Raw genomic sequence first — 17,103 nt, forward strand, 5'->3', positions numbered from 1 at the left:
CTGCCCTTCTTCATCTCATTTCTCCTCTTTTTTCAAAAGCCAGCAATATCTTGATTCTTTGCAAAATTCTCATTAAAAGTTGTCTTAAATTGAATACATACACATGGTAAATAAAATCCCTACTGGTCTCACTCCCTGGACTTATAATAGTTAGTAACTTTTGTTGATTTATATTTCTTTCATTGACATTACATTGTATTTGTTAATTCCCAGTTTGGCATTTATTGCATTTACATCATGTCCCACCCTCCCTTGCACATTTGTTTGATTAGTTTTTATGTTTATGTTTTAAACAATAACAGAATCTCTTCAGTAACTATGATTCAGTTTCTTTATTTTATCTGTAAGTTGAGTAAAACATTTAAACTCAGTGGAAACCAACTCTTGGACTCCTAAAGGGGGAAATGTTAGGATAGGTAGCTGGGCAGACATGAGCCGGGCATGAGAGGGCCCCCGCTACCACCAATGAGTGTCAGGTGATCATCAGGTGATGGTCAGGCAGTTGTTAAACTGGTCTCTCTAAAATAATAATTGGTAGCAGCAGATGCCAGGGAAAGGCAGGCTCCCAACAAATAGAAAACACCTGAAGCTGGTGATCAGCCATTTCCCAGTAAGATCTCAGGAGTTGGGCGAGTAGGCTCAAGCATGTGCCCTAAGAAGCAAAATGATGGAGTTTAACTGGTATATGACCTTCCTCTAGGAACACTCGACTGGTAAGGCAAAAACACTTCAAATGAGCACGTGCACAGCTGCAGCCAGCACACTGTGTATGAGGCCCCTCTCAAGTGCTGGCAGGCCACTGCACATGCAGACAGCTTACCCCATGGAAAAATCAAGGGAGGAGAGATGCAAAACCCCGGAAGCATGCCAACATATAAAACCCCAAGTCTAAGGTGAAACAGGCACTTGGGTCTCTCAAGTTGTCTGCTTGGCCCTCTTCCACATGTACTTTACTTCCTTTCATTTCTGCTCTAAAACTTTTCAATGAATGTTCACTCTTGCTCTAAAACTTGCCTTGGTCTCTCACTCTGCCTTATGCCCCTCAAATTCTTTCCTGCAAGGAGGCAATAAGTGAGTTGCAGCAGACCCACCCATATGGATTTGCTGCTGCGGCTGACAGACTTTGGGATTCTGAAATTTAACCAGGATTTAGGCCTGGACCTGTTTTTTATTCTTCCTCCTGGATATTTGGCAGGCATTTTCAGTCTGGAAACTGGTGTTTTTCTTTAAGGAAAGTTATCTTCTTATTTGTCTCCGCTTTTAGAACTCTTTTTTGAGGCATTCTGGATCTTTACTTCATGTTAACTTTTCTCTCATTTTTAATTCTTTTCCCATCTTCTAGATCACAGGTTGAGGTTTATCCATTTTATTATTCATTCATCTACTGTATTTTTATATTGGGTATCATAGGTTGATTTCCAGAAACTCGTATTCTGATTTGCTTTATTTTTATTTACAAATAACAACCGTTTGTTGCATAATGGATGCAGTTTGCCTGCCTGTCCTTCTGAGGATACCAGTGGAAATTTTTGTAAAGTTCTCTTCTGTCCTTGAATTTTATTGGGATTGTCTTTTCCCCTGCTATTGGATTTTCTCAGCTTTGATGATCCTTGCATGTTGGACCATATTTATGAACAAAAGACTAGACTGAATGAAACTGGCCGCTGGTCTGGGTTTCTACTGTGGTTGTGTAGGACTCTTTTCCTAATATCTTTTCCCTGGAAGAGGCTGACAGTGAATTTTGTGTAAGGGCAAAACATGTTGACTCTCAGGCTTTACTTTAGGTGGACATGGTGAGAAGCACTTCCCTTCCACCTTGCCAAAATAAAGTGGGCCATATTGTGAATGCAGAGGAAGATTTTGGTGATTTTCCTCTTGGGCAGAGCTACCTTTCTTTTCCTTTTTGTGTGTACTGGGAATAAGGTAGCCTCAAGTTCTACTCTTCTCTATCAGATTTCTGCACCCACACGTCTCCTGGCCTCACTGTTCCAAATGCTGTTTGTTAATTATCTGATTCTAATTCCTTGGCTGATCCCTGAGCTTCATGTTTGTTGACTACAAGCTTGGAAATTTGCAGGAGCCTCCTTGGGAAGGTCACTCTTATCTCTTTTGGACTTTTCTGGCTTCTTTTACTTTTTCCTAGCTTTGATATCATTTCATTCTTTTGAAAATATTCTTTCTGTCCTTCCACTGGAACTCTGGAAGGGCAGGGGTAGGTAGATGTGTTGTATGTGGGACCAGAACCCTATCTTAAATTCCCCACTTGTCTTTTCACATTGAGCTGTTTGCCATATGTGTAGAAACTAACTTTCTGAGGGATCTTTCACATTGGAAAGTCCTTAAATTCAGTCTGGACTCAAAACAGTACCGTAAACAATGATGGCCAGACCATTCATGCCAAAGAAATATAGGATCTGGTTTTGATAGAGCAACTGCTACAGCCCCAGGCATTGGCTGCAACTTCTGTTACCTGGCTTAGGCCACTCTGGAGGCCTTTTACCCTGAGTCTCCTGTGACATAAGGCCATGGTCATATGCCTTGGCTCTGTCTCCTCTTGTCTCTGCTCTGACGTTGGTGTTGAAGGCCCCTCTCCAACAGCTTTTCCTTCAGCTCTGTGCCAGGAGCTCCAGTGTTGTTTGAATCTCATAGACGGCACTAGTTTGGGTTTAGGTTTTAGCTGCCAAATGGAATTGCTATTGAAAGTCAGCTATGGTACAAGTTTGCTTTTTATTTTCTTAGATATGAGTCAAAAAGAATAGGATCTATTCCCAGCTCATCTGGGACTTTTTTCTTTTGGAATGCTCTTTTGCCCTAGTGATTTGTTATTTTAAAGCTAGCATCATAAAGGATAGAAAAGTTAAACTTTACTTGGTGGAGCCGAGAACCCTGCGCCCTAACTCTTCCCTGGGTGCCGAATCTCAGCGGGGTGACATGTCTTTAGAGAATGTGTTTGGCAGGCTATGTAAGAGTCTTTTTCTCCCTCCCACCTCTCCCTGGGCTGAATCCCTTGAGACCCCCTGCATAGATCAAAGTACTTGGCAGGACCTTTTGCCTTCCCCCTCCCTCTTTGTGAAGCTTTGGAATGAGTCTGATTCTTTTAGGTATTTAGTGGAAGTGCCAGACAGAAGCCTGGGAAGATGCCAGGAGGCATGAGGGGAGCTGGCAACATGCGGACATAATGGGAAAATACTCATGTTTTACCCCAAAACTGGAATTTTACCACCTTTTACCCAGACCTGCAAACCATGTTGTTAATACTCTTCTCTCTCCTTACACAAAAGGCATAACCATCCCCTCTTTTCCATGCCTGGATCCTTTCCCATGGAATATGTGACCCGTTAGCCAACTGGATGAAGTAACTCTTTCCAAGGCTGCTGCCTGCTTTCCTTTTAGATTTAAGCAGGAGGGTGAGGAGAGGGAATGCTGAGGCGGAGGATCTGGGAGCAGAACTAATGTGAGTGAGTGAGGGATTTAGGCAGTGGGGATGGAGTTGGTGTGAGGGCCAAATGAAAATATCTTCCCCTCTCTTCCCACTGGAGTGAGAGGGCCACTTACTAAAACTTCCCTATAGTATAGTCATAACCTTTTGGAAACTCTCTGCAAATAGCAACTTTTACCATTACGAGAAAGAGATAAAGGATAGCAAAAGCATCACTTTTATGTAACACTGAAAAGAGAAGTGTGGACCACAGATGGAAACATCTCGGTTGGCTAACGTGGTCTCATAAGGATGTGCTCTTTAGAAATACAGCATAAAGGAACAAAGCTGTGTTTGCTCCACTCCTTCAGTAACCATGACTAAATGCCATATTTTCCCAATTTAGGATATTCAAATCAAGGAGGGGAAAGAATGGGTGTTTTCTGATTAAGGTATGAATTTGATTATGGAAGTCAAGTTTACTCATTCTTGTCTCACACATGATCCATAGGAAATACAGTATTGATACATTCTCTGAGACTTTCACATGTTAGGAGAGTGTTAGGTCACTCTAGTCCCTCCTATGTTCATGAATATAATTCTGTACTCTCTTGTTTCTGTTTGTTTATATGTTTTTATCTTAGGTTCCCTTTGTTTTTCTCATTGCTCAACAAGTATTTTAGGAGTGCCTACTGTGTTGTCACTCCTTAAAAGCTTTTGAGAAATTCTCCTAATTATTATGTATCTCCTAATTTTCATAGTAGTACCACTCAGTACTCTGAGTAGAATGGCATGCAGCAGGTAGTGATGAATGCTGTTGAGCTGTGGGACTTTGTAATTAGAACCACATATATTCTGTTAAGTTTGCAGTAATAATAACTAATGTTTATTGAGCCCACCACTGTCCTTTCTAAACATAATCTCACTTAATCCATACATGAACCCTATGAGGTAGTTATTATTTCCTTAATAAGTGGTAGAGTCAAGGTTGTAACTCAGGTCCAGATGATTCCAGCATAAACACTCTTAACCACTATATCATTCTCCTTTACAGTGACTTAACAGATACCATGAGCTTTAACCTTAAGGTCCATTTAGAAAGATACGTTTCCAGCCAGGTGCAGTGGCTCATGCCTGTAATCCCAGCACTTTGGGAGGCCGAGGCGGGCATATCACTTGAGGCCAGGAGTTTGAGACCAGCCTGGCCAACATGGTGAAACCCCGTCTCTACTAAAAATACAAAAATTAGCTGGGTATGGTGGTACGTGTCTGTAATCCCAACTACTGGGGAGGCTGAGGCAGGGCAGTTGCTTGAACCTAGGAAGTAGAGTTTGCAGTGAGCTGAAATAACACCATTGGACTCCAGCCTGGGCGAAGAAATGAGATGCTGTCTTAGAAAAGAAAGATGTGTTTCCAACTTTCCCAACAATTCAGATTCCTACTTCAGCATTCTTTGGGAGACAGTTTGAGCTTTGAATTGGAATAATTTGAAATGAGTTAACTGGGGATTGATGAAAGGAAACAGGCTTGAAGATATCAAAAAGTTTTTCTTAGTTGCTCTTCAGTCTGTAACGCTGTGCAAAGAAAGTATACCCAAACCTTTCTTTTCTTCTGGGAGTCTACAGTTTAATTCCCAGTGCGGATAGAAGTGAGGGATAAAGACAATAGAACACATAGTAAAGTTACCTAAATATTGTAAGGGTTTATGTTACGTGTAACTCAAAGGATAAATGTGTATGGTGAGCAAGGGAGGAGAGGAAATGGGCATGGGCATTAGATGTGTCATGGAATGATGACCACTATCAGCATATTCTCTGCTGTGGAGAAAAGTTGGGTGAGTAGATATTTATTGTAGCCTATAGATTCTACTCAGTAGGAAGAGAGCTGCGATTGTTTGATTTTACATTTACAACATAGCCTGCAGCTGTACAGTGATTGCATCAATTCTCATTGAGCAGATTCAAAATGGAGATAGTACTTATGAGAAGCTGATCAAGAAATGTAAGGGAGTCAGGAAATGGTATGGATGATGAAGTTCATTAGGGATGAATCAGTAATGATGTCATTGTGTTCCTATGATGCGTAGAGATGGGTTGTGAAAGCTGTGTTCTGACTTTGAGATAGCAGCAGTGGGAAATGAGAGAGGAATCTCATTCTGACTTTAGAGCTGCTCATACTGGTTGTGTATAATGTTATAGGTCACAAAATTATCATATGAAAAACAGTAGTAGTATTGAGGGTAGGAAATGCATTGTTATAAAGACAAACTTTTGAATTTGGGGGACAATTAAATTTGAGAGCAGAATATTGGGAAGAGGTAAGAATAAAGCCTAAAAGCGAAGCCTGTGAGGAAGACTCCCTGGATTCCGTTGCTGCTCTATTGCTTATTAGCTCCGTGACTTTGAGCAGTTCCCTAACCCACTCTGATTCTTTTTTAATCTATAAAATGTGGATGGTGATATACCTGCCTCATGGGGTTGGGTGAGGATTAAATGAAATAATCCTGTGAACAGACTTAGAACAGCACTTGGCACATCCACGTGTTTAGTACATTTGTTACATTTTGTGTCTGCAAATGTTGATGGTTATTTCTGTTGCCTTTACTGTAGCTATTATCAACCTAATTATTATCACTACCACTTCCCTTTTGGAGCCCTTTTGTCCTACATGGATTGTGGTGACTTCCAGCTTTATCTAATCACATGTGAAGGTTTTTTTTTTTTCTCCCAGATATTTTAATCTTGCTGTTTCCTTAATCTAGAATCCACAATAATTTCCTGCTTCCCACCATGCTAAATATAAACTCCCTTTGCCAGGGGTTCAAATCCTTTTGTCAGTAGGGTACCTCCCTCCTCATTGTTTAACCATGTCTTTCATAATTTCCCAGTTCAGTCTTTTAGCCCCAGGTCTGTGAATCGGCCCACCCTCCTTTCTACTGGGCTTGGTGCATGCCATCTTCCCATGATGGGCTCCTTTCTTCTCCACCATGTGCTTCCCAGCCTTCACTCATTTCTGCATCTAGTCTTCTGGGACAAGTCTTCCCTGACTGGTCCCACCTGATTGGTCTGCACTTTAACTTTGTAACCTGGCATCTTGTATTTATAGAAATGCTGCTTTGTGTTCTTTTAAATTCTATATTTTGCTGTTCCTCTGCCTAAATATTAAACTTTTCAGGGATAGGGATTTACTGAATCTTAAATCTGCCAGGCAGAGATTATAGGTGTTATGTTCATCATGGTATCCCCAGTGCCATATGCAGTGTCCACAGTACTTTTCTATTTATTGTATAAACAACTGTTTTTCATTGAAGAAATCTTTTAAAGACCTTATTCACTCTTTGCATACAGTTGCTTAGCAAATACCCTTAAGTGAATCAATTAAACACCTATCTCATTTTACAGAGAAAATGCTAGGATCCATTGTGGATCTGTAAATTCTCCAAACATGTTAATGAAAGCCTTCATTTAAGAATAGTAGTAGTATTTTTAAATTTCCATTATACTTCAGGGAGAAAGCAAGTTTTCATTTATTTTTAAAGTGGCTCTTATTTTCTTGGCATGTAACTATTTAATATCATGTATATACATCTTTAAGGCTATTAGGCTTATTTATTTATTTATTTATTATTTATTATGTGAGAGGTACTGTGTAAATTTATTTTTCCTGCATCGTAATTGGATGCCTATAGTGTTATAGAAGTGATATTATATGGCCAACTGAATATATGGGTACCTTGGAGGAAACTTTAACCAGAATTTTAGTTTTCCACCTTACCATTTCTTTAAAGGTTAAGAACTTTGCTCCCTTATTGTAAATTAGGATTCCTGTGTATTTCTATTCTTTCATTCTTTCTCTTTACTCAATAGCCAAACCAGATCTCCCTGGAAGAGAACATTCTGGTCTCCCGTTACATTAACAACCCCCTGCTCATAGATGGTGAGTTGTGATTAGGCCCTTGACCAAATTGGGCCAGATTTTTGCTAAACTTTTTAAGCTTTTCATAGCCTTCTCTAGTAAGTCTTTATTATACTGTTGTGAAATTCTTGACATGTGTGGCTCCGGAAAGGCAGCAGGTTCCTTACCTATCTCACGGGATTTATCTGAAGGTGAAATGAGACAATATAAGAGAAAGTGCTTTATAGGTTATATAGTAATATATGTATGAAAATTGTGCAGTAATTAATATATATGAAAATGACATACACATATGCATTATATATACATTACAGTTATATTAACGTATATATACATTATACCGTTTTTATTATGTACTATATACATAATATGTATACGGTACAATTATATAGTATAATTATTAGTTATCCTCCAAAGTCAAGGTGTGTGAGCAGTGTGTGTTTCATGTGGAGAGGAGGACTGTTCTTTCTTTCATGTTTCTTGGTTTTGTTGTTTATTCTGTAACAGGAAACAAATGAACTTAGTTTTTTTTGTGAATACAAACTTTTTTTTTTTAGATTTCAAGTTTGACGTGCGCCTCTATGTGCTCGTGACTTCCTATGATCCTCTTGTCATCTATCTCTATGAAGAAGGATTGGCTAGGTAAGAAGCTGTTTGGGGGTGAAGGGGTTGGGTGGGTATATTAAGAGTGGATCCATTAACAAGTTTATTAAATCAGATCATGCTATTTTTACTTGTCATTACTGCTTACAGATGCAATCCACCTCCTCAACTGCTGTGCTCTATAACATCAAAGCCAGTATGCCTAAAAAGAACTTCAGAAATTAGGCTTATTTATCTGTAGTCTCACTGCATGTCCACACATAAGGTGCGTAAACATCTTCCCCAGCACTGATCCAGGATCATATGGTATTTTCCTGCAGTGACAATTGTTATGAAGCTCCTAGGATATTAAGATAATTTGCCGTTGTTCTTCAGGATAGATGTAGAAAGAAAAATAAAATCCTACCTGTATTTGCCTACTATATGCCAGGCATTTATTTTCATCCTCGCAACAACCTTTTAGTTGATGCATTTTTGCAGTTGAGGAAACAGATTTAGAGGTGGGAGAAGTGGAATGGGGATTTGACCTCATGGATCTGACTCCAGAACTCAGGGCTCAGACAATTTCATGCCCTCTCGTATTTGGAAGGTATTAATTGAGGGTTTGTTTGTTTGTTTTCCTTAACATGCAAGTTACTTTACAGTGGTTGTACATACATTGTTCTCTTTTTGTTAAGGTGCTTTTTTTTGTTTGTTTTTGAGATGGCATGATCTCGGCTCACTGCAAGCTCCGCCTCCAGGTTCATGCCATTCTCCTGCCTCAGCCTCCTGAGTAGCTGGGACTACAGGTGCCCCCCCACCATGCCTGGCTAATGTTTTGTATTTTTAGTAGAGACGAGGTTTCACTGTGTTAGCTAGGATGGTCTCGATCTCCTGACCTCATGATCCGCCTGCCTCAGCCTCCCAAAGTGCTGGGATTACAGGCGTGAGCCACCACACGTGGCCTGTTGAGGTGCTTTCTAAGTTTTAAGGTAATGTGACTTACAAGATTAAGTTCAAGTTGTTATATTTTGAAGTTTTGTTTCCTATAGCCACAGAATTTTACAGGTAATTGTTTTTGTAAACTCTTTAAATTGTTTAAAATAAGTATGTAACTACTATGCTGTGTTCTTCCCCCCAACAAAACTAAATTTTTGTATTAGCCAACTAGTTTGCCCTGAAGTTCTTTTTATGCGTAGTGCCTTTGATATAGAGCAGGGGTGTCCAATCTTTTGGCTTCCCTGGGCCACATTGGAAGAAGAATTGTCTTGGGCCATACATAAAATACACTAACAATAGCTGATAAGCTTAAAAAAATTGCAAAAAACTCATAATATTTTAAGAAACTTTATAAATTTGTGTTGGGCCACATTCAAAGCTGTCTTGGTCTGTATGCAGCCTGTGGGTCTCAGGTTGGACAAGCTTGTTATAAAGCATAGCAGTTTAGGAGGTGATTTGCATCTGTGAGTGGTCACGACAAGCTAAAAAAGCCTGGTCTGTGTATGTTTCTGTATTTTAGAAAATGCAATTGGAAGATGGGAAATACCATGGATAAAAGAAGGCTACCTATTTATGTACAGGTGCTTTGACAAATATTATTGTACTCTGACAACTATTATTTTAGAATGGTCTTTTAATGATTTTAGAGACTTAGTTTTTTTCAAACGTATCCTATGACTTGAAATCAGTGAGAGCAGACTAACCAAACCTTCTCGCTGGTGGAGGAGCTCTGTGTTCCATTCGCCTCTAGGTGGCAGTGACAGCATTTATAAGTCCTGTCATATTCTTAACTTGAGATTTTGAGTTTGAGCCCTGGGAACATTGGAGACTACCAAAACTCCCTAGTTCTGGCCTCTTCCTTGAAAATTGAGAAAGGGAAGAACTGAAACATCTCGCAGTTATTAGATAAAGGGCTGGACCAGGCATCTGAACATGAGCTGACTACTAGCTCTAATCAGGTTTTTATAGGAAAGAAATTGTCGATAATATTTGTAGACACATGTGCTCTCACGCTTTGAAGTATCACTATACAAAATTAGGTATAAAAGCCTATTCCTGGCCAGGCGTGGTGGCTCACACCTGTAATCCTAGCACTTTGGGAGGCTGAGACGGGAGGATTGCCTGAGGCCAGGAGTTCAAGACCAGTTTGGGCAACATTGTGAGACCCCATCTCATTTAAAAAAAAAAAAAAAAAAGAGCAAGAAAAAGCCTATTCCCTATATTATTTAGAACAAAATGATGGTAAAATACAGTCCTGACTTCTCAGATATGCAAGGTGCTGAGGATTTTCAGCTTTATAATTTGAGACTTCTGAGCTTTCTCTCTTTTGTGTTATGAGTTTCATCATTCTCCTTCCTCTGCTCATCCTCACCTTAACTTCTCTCCTGTGTCAAGTTTTAGAAACTGATTATGTCCTGCCAAAAATTGGACTTTGGGAATAGAGAAAAGAGATGGAGGTTGTGCTTCACTGTTTCTCAAGGACATCATACCAATATGTTTTGCTTAATATTCCAAAGATATTTTCACCTACAATATTAACAGCCCTCTCTATGGGTAAAATTTGGCATAATTTTAAGACCTTTCTGGTTCAGAGCACAACATGAGAACAACAGTACCAATGTTTATTATAGAATTTACTACAAATATGCAAGTGCTTTGGCTACTGGTTGTGTGTTGGAAGTCAGAATCTACTGAATTAAGTATAACCCTTTTGCTTCCAGCAGAAACAAAAAAATTTATACACACACACACACACACACACACACACAATGGATGTTTTTTCTCAGAATAATTAGAAAAACAGCTTTTAAAAAACTCAGACCAAGTAGAACCAGAAAGCCACATGAATTTTCCGGGCTTTGGTTAGGTTTACCTGAAAGTGTAGGTGAATATAAAAGCTTTATCAAAGCTTTACAAAAGCGTAACGCATGGCAATATGATGCGCTGTTTGCGGGAGTCCTGCGAGGGCACATTGTTCCGTGCAGTAATTTCAATGTGCCTAAGTTCTTGTGTCTTCACTCATTATGTATCTTGACATTCACTTGCTTTGTTGTAACCCTCAGAGTCTGTTCAACTATGTCGACAGTCTGTAGCATCTCCAGATCTGCAGCTTTTAGTTATCTTGGGCCACATGTAATTTATGTAGACATAACTGAAGATCATCAGTTTGGGATGAGATTATTGGGTTACGTTGAGGCTCAACAAGAAAAACCATAATCTTTCCTAAAGAGACGGAACAGGAGGCAAATACAATTCATTTCCTTCTCTAGAAATGAATTCCCTTACACCCTATCACTTCTGTTTTGGACGTCAAATTAATACTAGGCGACAGAAAGATTAAGTTCATTTCACAAGACAGTTTTGTGATATAAGTTATTTTGTGTAAAATTTTTTAACACAAAATTAAATTCGTGAAAACCCTAGTTTCTGTATAGATGAGTGTTTTCAGTTGTCCTTATTGTTTTATTAACATAAGAAGTGGGAGAGCTCTCACTGTTTTCTCATGTGTGGGTATAGTATTGAAGAAGTGTTGCAATTGTCCCCCTGGTATTTGGGTGCAGCTTTTTGTGATTCCCACAGTAGCCCTCAGAGGTCCCCTGTGCTTTTGAATTTTACTTGCGTGTTGCTGTTTTGCACCACCAGGGGACACTCAGTTTCCACAGAGGGGTGCTATGCTCTACCAAAATGGTGCAGATTCTTTTTCCTGTCAGGGGTGGAATCCAAAAAGATTTTGTCCTGGATTTTACAGCTTTAGGTGGATCCAATATTGGGTTTAGATGAATTGACAGAGCCCTTTCTGAGATGAAGCTAATAGCCAGATTTTCACTGAAACAGGAAAAATAAAAAGTTCAAAAAAATTAAAACAAAATGTAGTTAAAAACTAAATATGTTGCCAGAGACCCAAAGATAGGCAGCTCTAGCAACTTGGGGGGCATGCAAGTACCCATCCACGGAGCTGAGTTCCACCCATGCGGCGGAGGTGGGAAGAGAGGTTTCTGGGAAGGTCCCGGTTGGAAAGGCGTTTTTTCTGCCTCAGCCATATTATTCAGTGGAAATTCAGAAAAGACCCCAAAACATTTGTAGTGCCTTTCCCTTTCTCCCCACCCCCAGTTCCTTCTTCAGTAGCCTTCCTTGCTAATTAACACTGGCTCCGCAGGGATATTTACCTTTTCTCTGCTGGATTCCTGTGGTTTTGAAAGAATTCAGGTACTTGCTGGTTGCCAAGGAATTCAGATTACCTCATAGGCTGCACACTGTCCAGAATCTGCCACAGCAGCAAGTAGGGGGAAGAGACACCAACAAGGGGGAGAAAACCCTTTCCAGTGCTCATTGTCACCCTCCCTGGCAGGCCCTTGCTGTTTGTGAAGTTTGAGTCATTTCTGGCTCTAAAGACAAGGGATCAGGCTGGTAATCCCCTCCCAGACGGCTCTGTAGGGCGCTGCCTAGTCACTGCAGCGCTTTGGCAGTCTCCTGGCTGCAGCTGGTTGACAGCAGATCAGAGAGCTCTTGGGCCTCTTGTTCTCTTCCATAAGATTTTTCTGGGTCAGGCCAGGATGAAACCCAGTGGCTCCTGGCAAGGCTGCCTGAGGTGCTGTCTCTTCATTGTCCAGGCCTCTCAGGCTCAAAATGCCTACACCTGTTGAAGGATAACTCATGTGCCACAGCGAGGTCAAGGCTGGCCTTCTCTTTTCTTGGTACATTTGTAGTGAATGTTTGTCAGAAAATATAACTACCAAAGAGGTTGTTAAGCTTCTACATCTAGAATGCCTGTGACTCTAACCATAAGAAGATATTGGTATCAAAAAAAAGTTTTTAAGAAAACAGCAGGACAAAAAAAAAAAAAAAAAGAACATGTGGGGTCATATTCTTAGAAGAACAAACTAGTTTTTGAATAGGGGAAGAGAGTTTAAAAGATCCCGCTAACTCTCTGCTTTCCTTCTTGTTTTGTTTCCATATTGGTAAAGATCTTGGAGCAAGCAACTCCAGTGCAGTTTCAGTTAATGTTTGCCAAGTCCCTACCATATGCCAAACATTGAAATCTTTTCTCCACACAGACATTCAGACTTTTAGACAAATTATCTTGATTCTCTTGATCAAATTATCTTGATCACTATCTTGATTCTCAGTGAGAAACATTAGAAAGCGAAAAGGAAATGTAACTTGTGATTTAAAAATTTATTGTCAAAATAAAGATATTGTCCAAAACAATTCATATTTGTTTTCAGTGTGGTTAAAAAAGGGGGAGGGAGCGGCAAATAGTTCTGTATTCATCAATAGGCTGCAAAATAGTACCTAGGGTTTCAAATTTAGCAAAGAAAGTAGGAACTCTCCCACCGTTTGTTAGCTTAAAGGTCAAGGCCTTAAAGGTCTGTCATGAGAACTTTCCTAAATCTTGATCTCATTAAGAGGGAGATACAAGACTCCATCGTGTAAATTTTGGTCTACATTAGGATAAGTGTGGTCATGTAGTCATGTGCTTTATAACAATGGGCAAGGAAGGACCACATATACTATGGTAGTCCCATAAGATTGTAATGGAGCTGAAAAATTTCTGTCGCCTAGTGACATTGTAACATCATAACACAATGTATTACTTTTTCTATGTTTAGATACACAAATACTTACCATTGTGTTCCAGTTGCCTACAGTATTCAGTATAGTACAATGCTGTACAGGTTTGTAGCCTACAAGCAAGAGGCTGTATTATCTATCCTAGGTGTGTAGTAGGCTATACCATCCAGGTTTGTGTAAATACGCTCTGTGATGTTCACACAACGATGAAATTGGCCCATCAATGCATTTCTCAGAGCATATCCCCATTGTTAAGTGACGAATGGTTGTATGTGCAAACTTGGTCCTGGGGTACCTAGTAAATAGTGCTCTTTTAGGTTATTGTTAATAGAGAAATTGTGTTGAAACTTCAGACCTAGAGAAGATGAAATTTGATAATATGTGATGCTCTAAATCAAAGGTCACTAACATAAATGCTCACAAGTACATTCACTGAAGGAAGAGTGGAGACTGGAGAATGGAGAGTACGTGTCTCATCTAAAGGCATTTACTATTTAGTGCCAGCAGCTGATACTGGTATTGCCAGATCTGGTTTGTTAAGTGAGGCTTGAACATGTAGATTTTTACTGTGAAACAAAGCACTTTTTTACACTTTTAATTTTGAAACCGTTTTGAACTTATAGAGTTGTCAGAGCTGTAAGAATTATATGAAAAATTACCTTTTACCCTATGTCTAGAGATCTCATTCCAATTCTGCCAATTGTCCTAAGATTTTTTTTTTTTTTTTAATTACGAAAGGATCCAATCAAGGATCACATGTTGTATTTAGCTGTCGGGTCTCCGTAGTCTCCTTCAGTCTGAAACAGTTCCTTAGTCTTTCTTTGACTTTCATGATCTCAGCATTTTTGAAGATTACAGGCCAGTCATTTTGTGGATTGTCCCTCAATTTGGGCTTGTCTGATATTTTCTCATGAAGAGACCTAGGTAATGCATTTGGGGCCAGAATACCACAAAAGTGATACTAATTCTTGTCATTGCATTATATGTGATGGCACATGCTAGTCATTTAGTGGTGTTTGACCACTTGCTTTAGGTGACTATCTGCTAGATTCTTCCACTGTAAAATTATTTGGTCTTACCCTTTGTAATTAGTATGTATTTTATAAGGAGATACTTTAAATCATGTAAAATTTCATTCTTCATCTCATTTCTCATTTTTAAGAAAAATCTATTGATTTTTCTTGCCTTAATGAATTATTGCTGTAATAGTTGCCAAATGATGATTTTCTAATTCCATCATAACTTTTATTTCTTGGCATTTTTCCGTGAGGAAGAGCTTTATCTTCTCGTTTATTTATTCATCTATTTATTTATACCAATGCAGACTCAAGCGTTCCTGTTTTATTTAATGGATTATAATTCTTTACTATCATGATTTATTTTGATGCTCAAATTGTCCCAGATTTGGCCAGTGAGAGACCTCTCAAGCTGGCTTTGTGTCCTTTTGACATGTCTTTATCATTCTTTGAGCACAAGATGTTTCAGGCTCATCTTGTTCTTTCTCTATTCTATCACTGGAATCAACCATTTCTCCAAGGAGCACTGGTTGCTTTTTCATGGAGTATAATATTTAGAAATCAATATCTGGGTGCTAGATACACTCATTGTTTTGGGGCATTTCTGCTTTCAGACCCTGGCCATGAACAGAGTTAGGAAATTATGTATATATGTACATATACACTTGTACATCTGTATTTCTATATCTGTCTCTAATGTATTGTTGAAAAATAGAAGTTTATACTAGTACCCACAATTCTAGTCCAAAACTACAGAGTTCCTTCTTGTTTTTTGCTTTTCATATTTTAAAATCTCTTTTCCAACAGCAGGAAATCTGGCTCGCAGTATCTTTAACATATTTATTTATTTGCTCAATTCCTTTGTATGCAGCCAGTTTCCTGACCCCACTGGGCCACTGTCCCACTCAGATGCCGTTTTTATATGGATTTAGACCCTTATTTGGTGGCCTCCCTGCTTAGAAAACCTCCTTGTGCTTCTGGCTGACTTCCCACCCTACTCACCATCTTCCTTTTTTTTTTTTTTTTTGTTACTCACCATCTTCCTCATGTGGGCCCTGGCTACCACTGGGCTGCAAGAAGGAAGGTCTGATTTTTATATGTTGTTCAGGTAATTAAAGTTTAAAAGAAAAAACAAAGCTTTTGTAGGTTAATCAGAACTTGACCAGTAGGTCACATTCAAGACTAATGTGACCTCTGGTCTAGACAATAAAAAAGAAAATAGTGATCAGATGATGATGATGGCTTATTTAATATGGATTTTAGTGAGAGCTATAAGCTCTTACTGGGGTAGGAGGAAAGATGAACACACACACCTTTTCTCTCCATAGTGTATGTTCCCCACTAGACTGAGGGAGATATGGAGTGGAGCACTTTCACCCTTCGGGGGAACTTTTCCTTTAAGCTTTTTTGTTTCACTTTAATATTTGCTTCTTCTGCTTCATACACTCAGTTTAGAATTCCACGCTTTGATATTAGAAATCTTATCCTTGCTGGGGTTCAGAATAAAATGCTCCAGTGAAAAGGAAGATTAGGAAGAAGAAACATGATTTTTTTTTTTTAAGATGTGCAGCCCTCTTGAAAAAAAGAATATAGGAATGACAAATGTGTTGGTACCCGATTCTAGCTCACCACAGACTTTTGTCAGGCTTTTCATGTTGACCAAGTTAGATCAGGTACTTGTAGTAACTACAAGAGATGAAAAGCCTCTTTTTCTGAAGCAGAAGCTTTCCCCTCCTTCTAACTCATTGTTCTTTGAGGGGAGAGGATGACAGGAGGGATGTCACCTTGAGGTAATGTCTGGCTGAGGCAGGCAGCCAGCATGGGGCCCCTTTGCATCTCACAAGAATTCAGAGAATGACAGTCTGCAACTTGCGTGGACAATCTATCAGAGGAAGATTGGGATGCATAGGCAAGGGTTACTCACCAGGGCACTGGGGTGTGACATGGCTAGAAGTTAAGTGATAACTACTGGAAGTTGGAAGTTTCTAGAAAATCTGGGGTCCTTCTCAAGCACAGACGTAATAATGCTCATCAGACTCTTGTCTTTTAGCCTAGTCATCATTTTCTCTTTGTCCACATCCTTTTTCCTAGCCTCATGTTTGTTTATTTTAGTTTTTTGGGTTTGGGGTTTTTTTTCTTTTCACTATTCTTTCTTTGGCTCTTGTATATTTCTGGTACAGGGAATTAGGGAGTGGAGATAGTGGGTGGATGAGAAGAAACAGAGAAGAGGAAAGTTTTTTAATGCTGACCTTTAATGTGGTGAAAATTCATGTTGACTTCATAGTCTGAGTAAGCATATGTAAATAATTTGTAAGTCATATGAAAATAAACTTGTGGCCTTCTTTTTTTTTTTCACACACTTGGATATGCCTCTTGGGAAAACCACTCTAGTGAAGGGTGATATGGTTACAGCGGTATGTAAACAGGGGTTGATATTTACCATAACCATTCGCCTTGAGTGTCCTTTTGTTGATACTGAGCATCCTTTTGTTGATATTGAGCATCACTGGAAAGTTCTCTCTTTCCCTGGTTACTTCCTTCAGAGGCACATGTATTTTATACTTTGGTCTTCTTTTGACAACAGTCCGGGATATCAAATTG

General features: G+C 39.3%; 1 protein-coding gene across 50 annotated transcripts in view; it reads left to right on the forward strand.

Moving 5' to 3' along the window:
• The window catches only part of TTLL5 (tubulin tyrosine ligase like 5), a 291,747-nt gene that overhangs the window by 39,102 nt on the left and 235,542 nt on the right, over positions 1–17,103 (forward strand). For all 50 annotated transcript variants that reach the window (XR_010130797.1, XM_063698039.1, XM_055361024.2 and 47 more), the window contains exons 8-9: positions 7,285–7,354; positions 7,891–7,975. Coding sequence is in view for 49 of the 50 variants with exons in the window: in XM_063698039.1 (XP_063554109.1) it covers positions 7,285–7,354; positions 7,891–7,975 (155 nt within the window). In the remaining variant the exon portion in view is untranslated. The remainder of the gene's footprint in view (positions 1–7,284; positions 7,355–7,890; positions 7,976–17,103) is intronic.

The sequence above is a fragment of the Gorilla gorilla genome, chromosome 15, assembly GCF_029281585.2.
Source record: "Gorilla gorilla gorilla isolate KB3781 chromosome 15, NHGRI_mGorGor1-v2.1_pri, whole genome shotgun sequence".
NCBI classification, from domain to species: domain Eukaryota; kingdom Metazoa; phylum Chordata; class Mammalia; order Primates; family Hominidae; genus Gorilla; species Gorilla gorilla.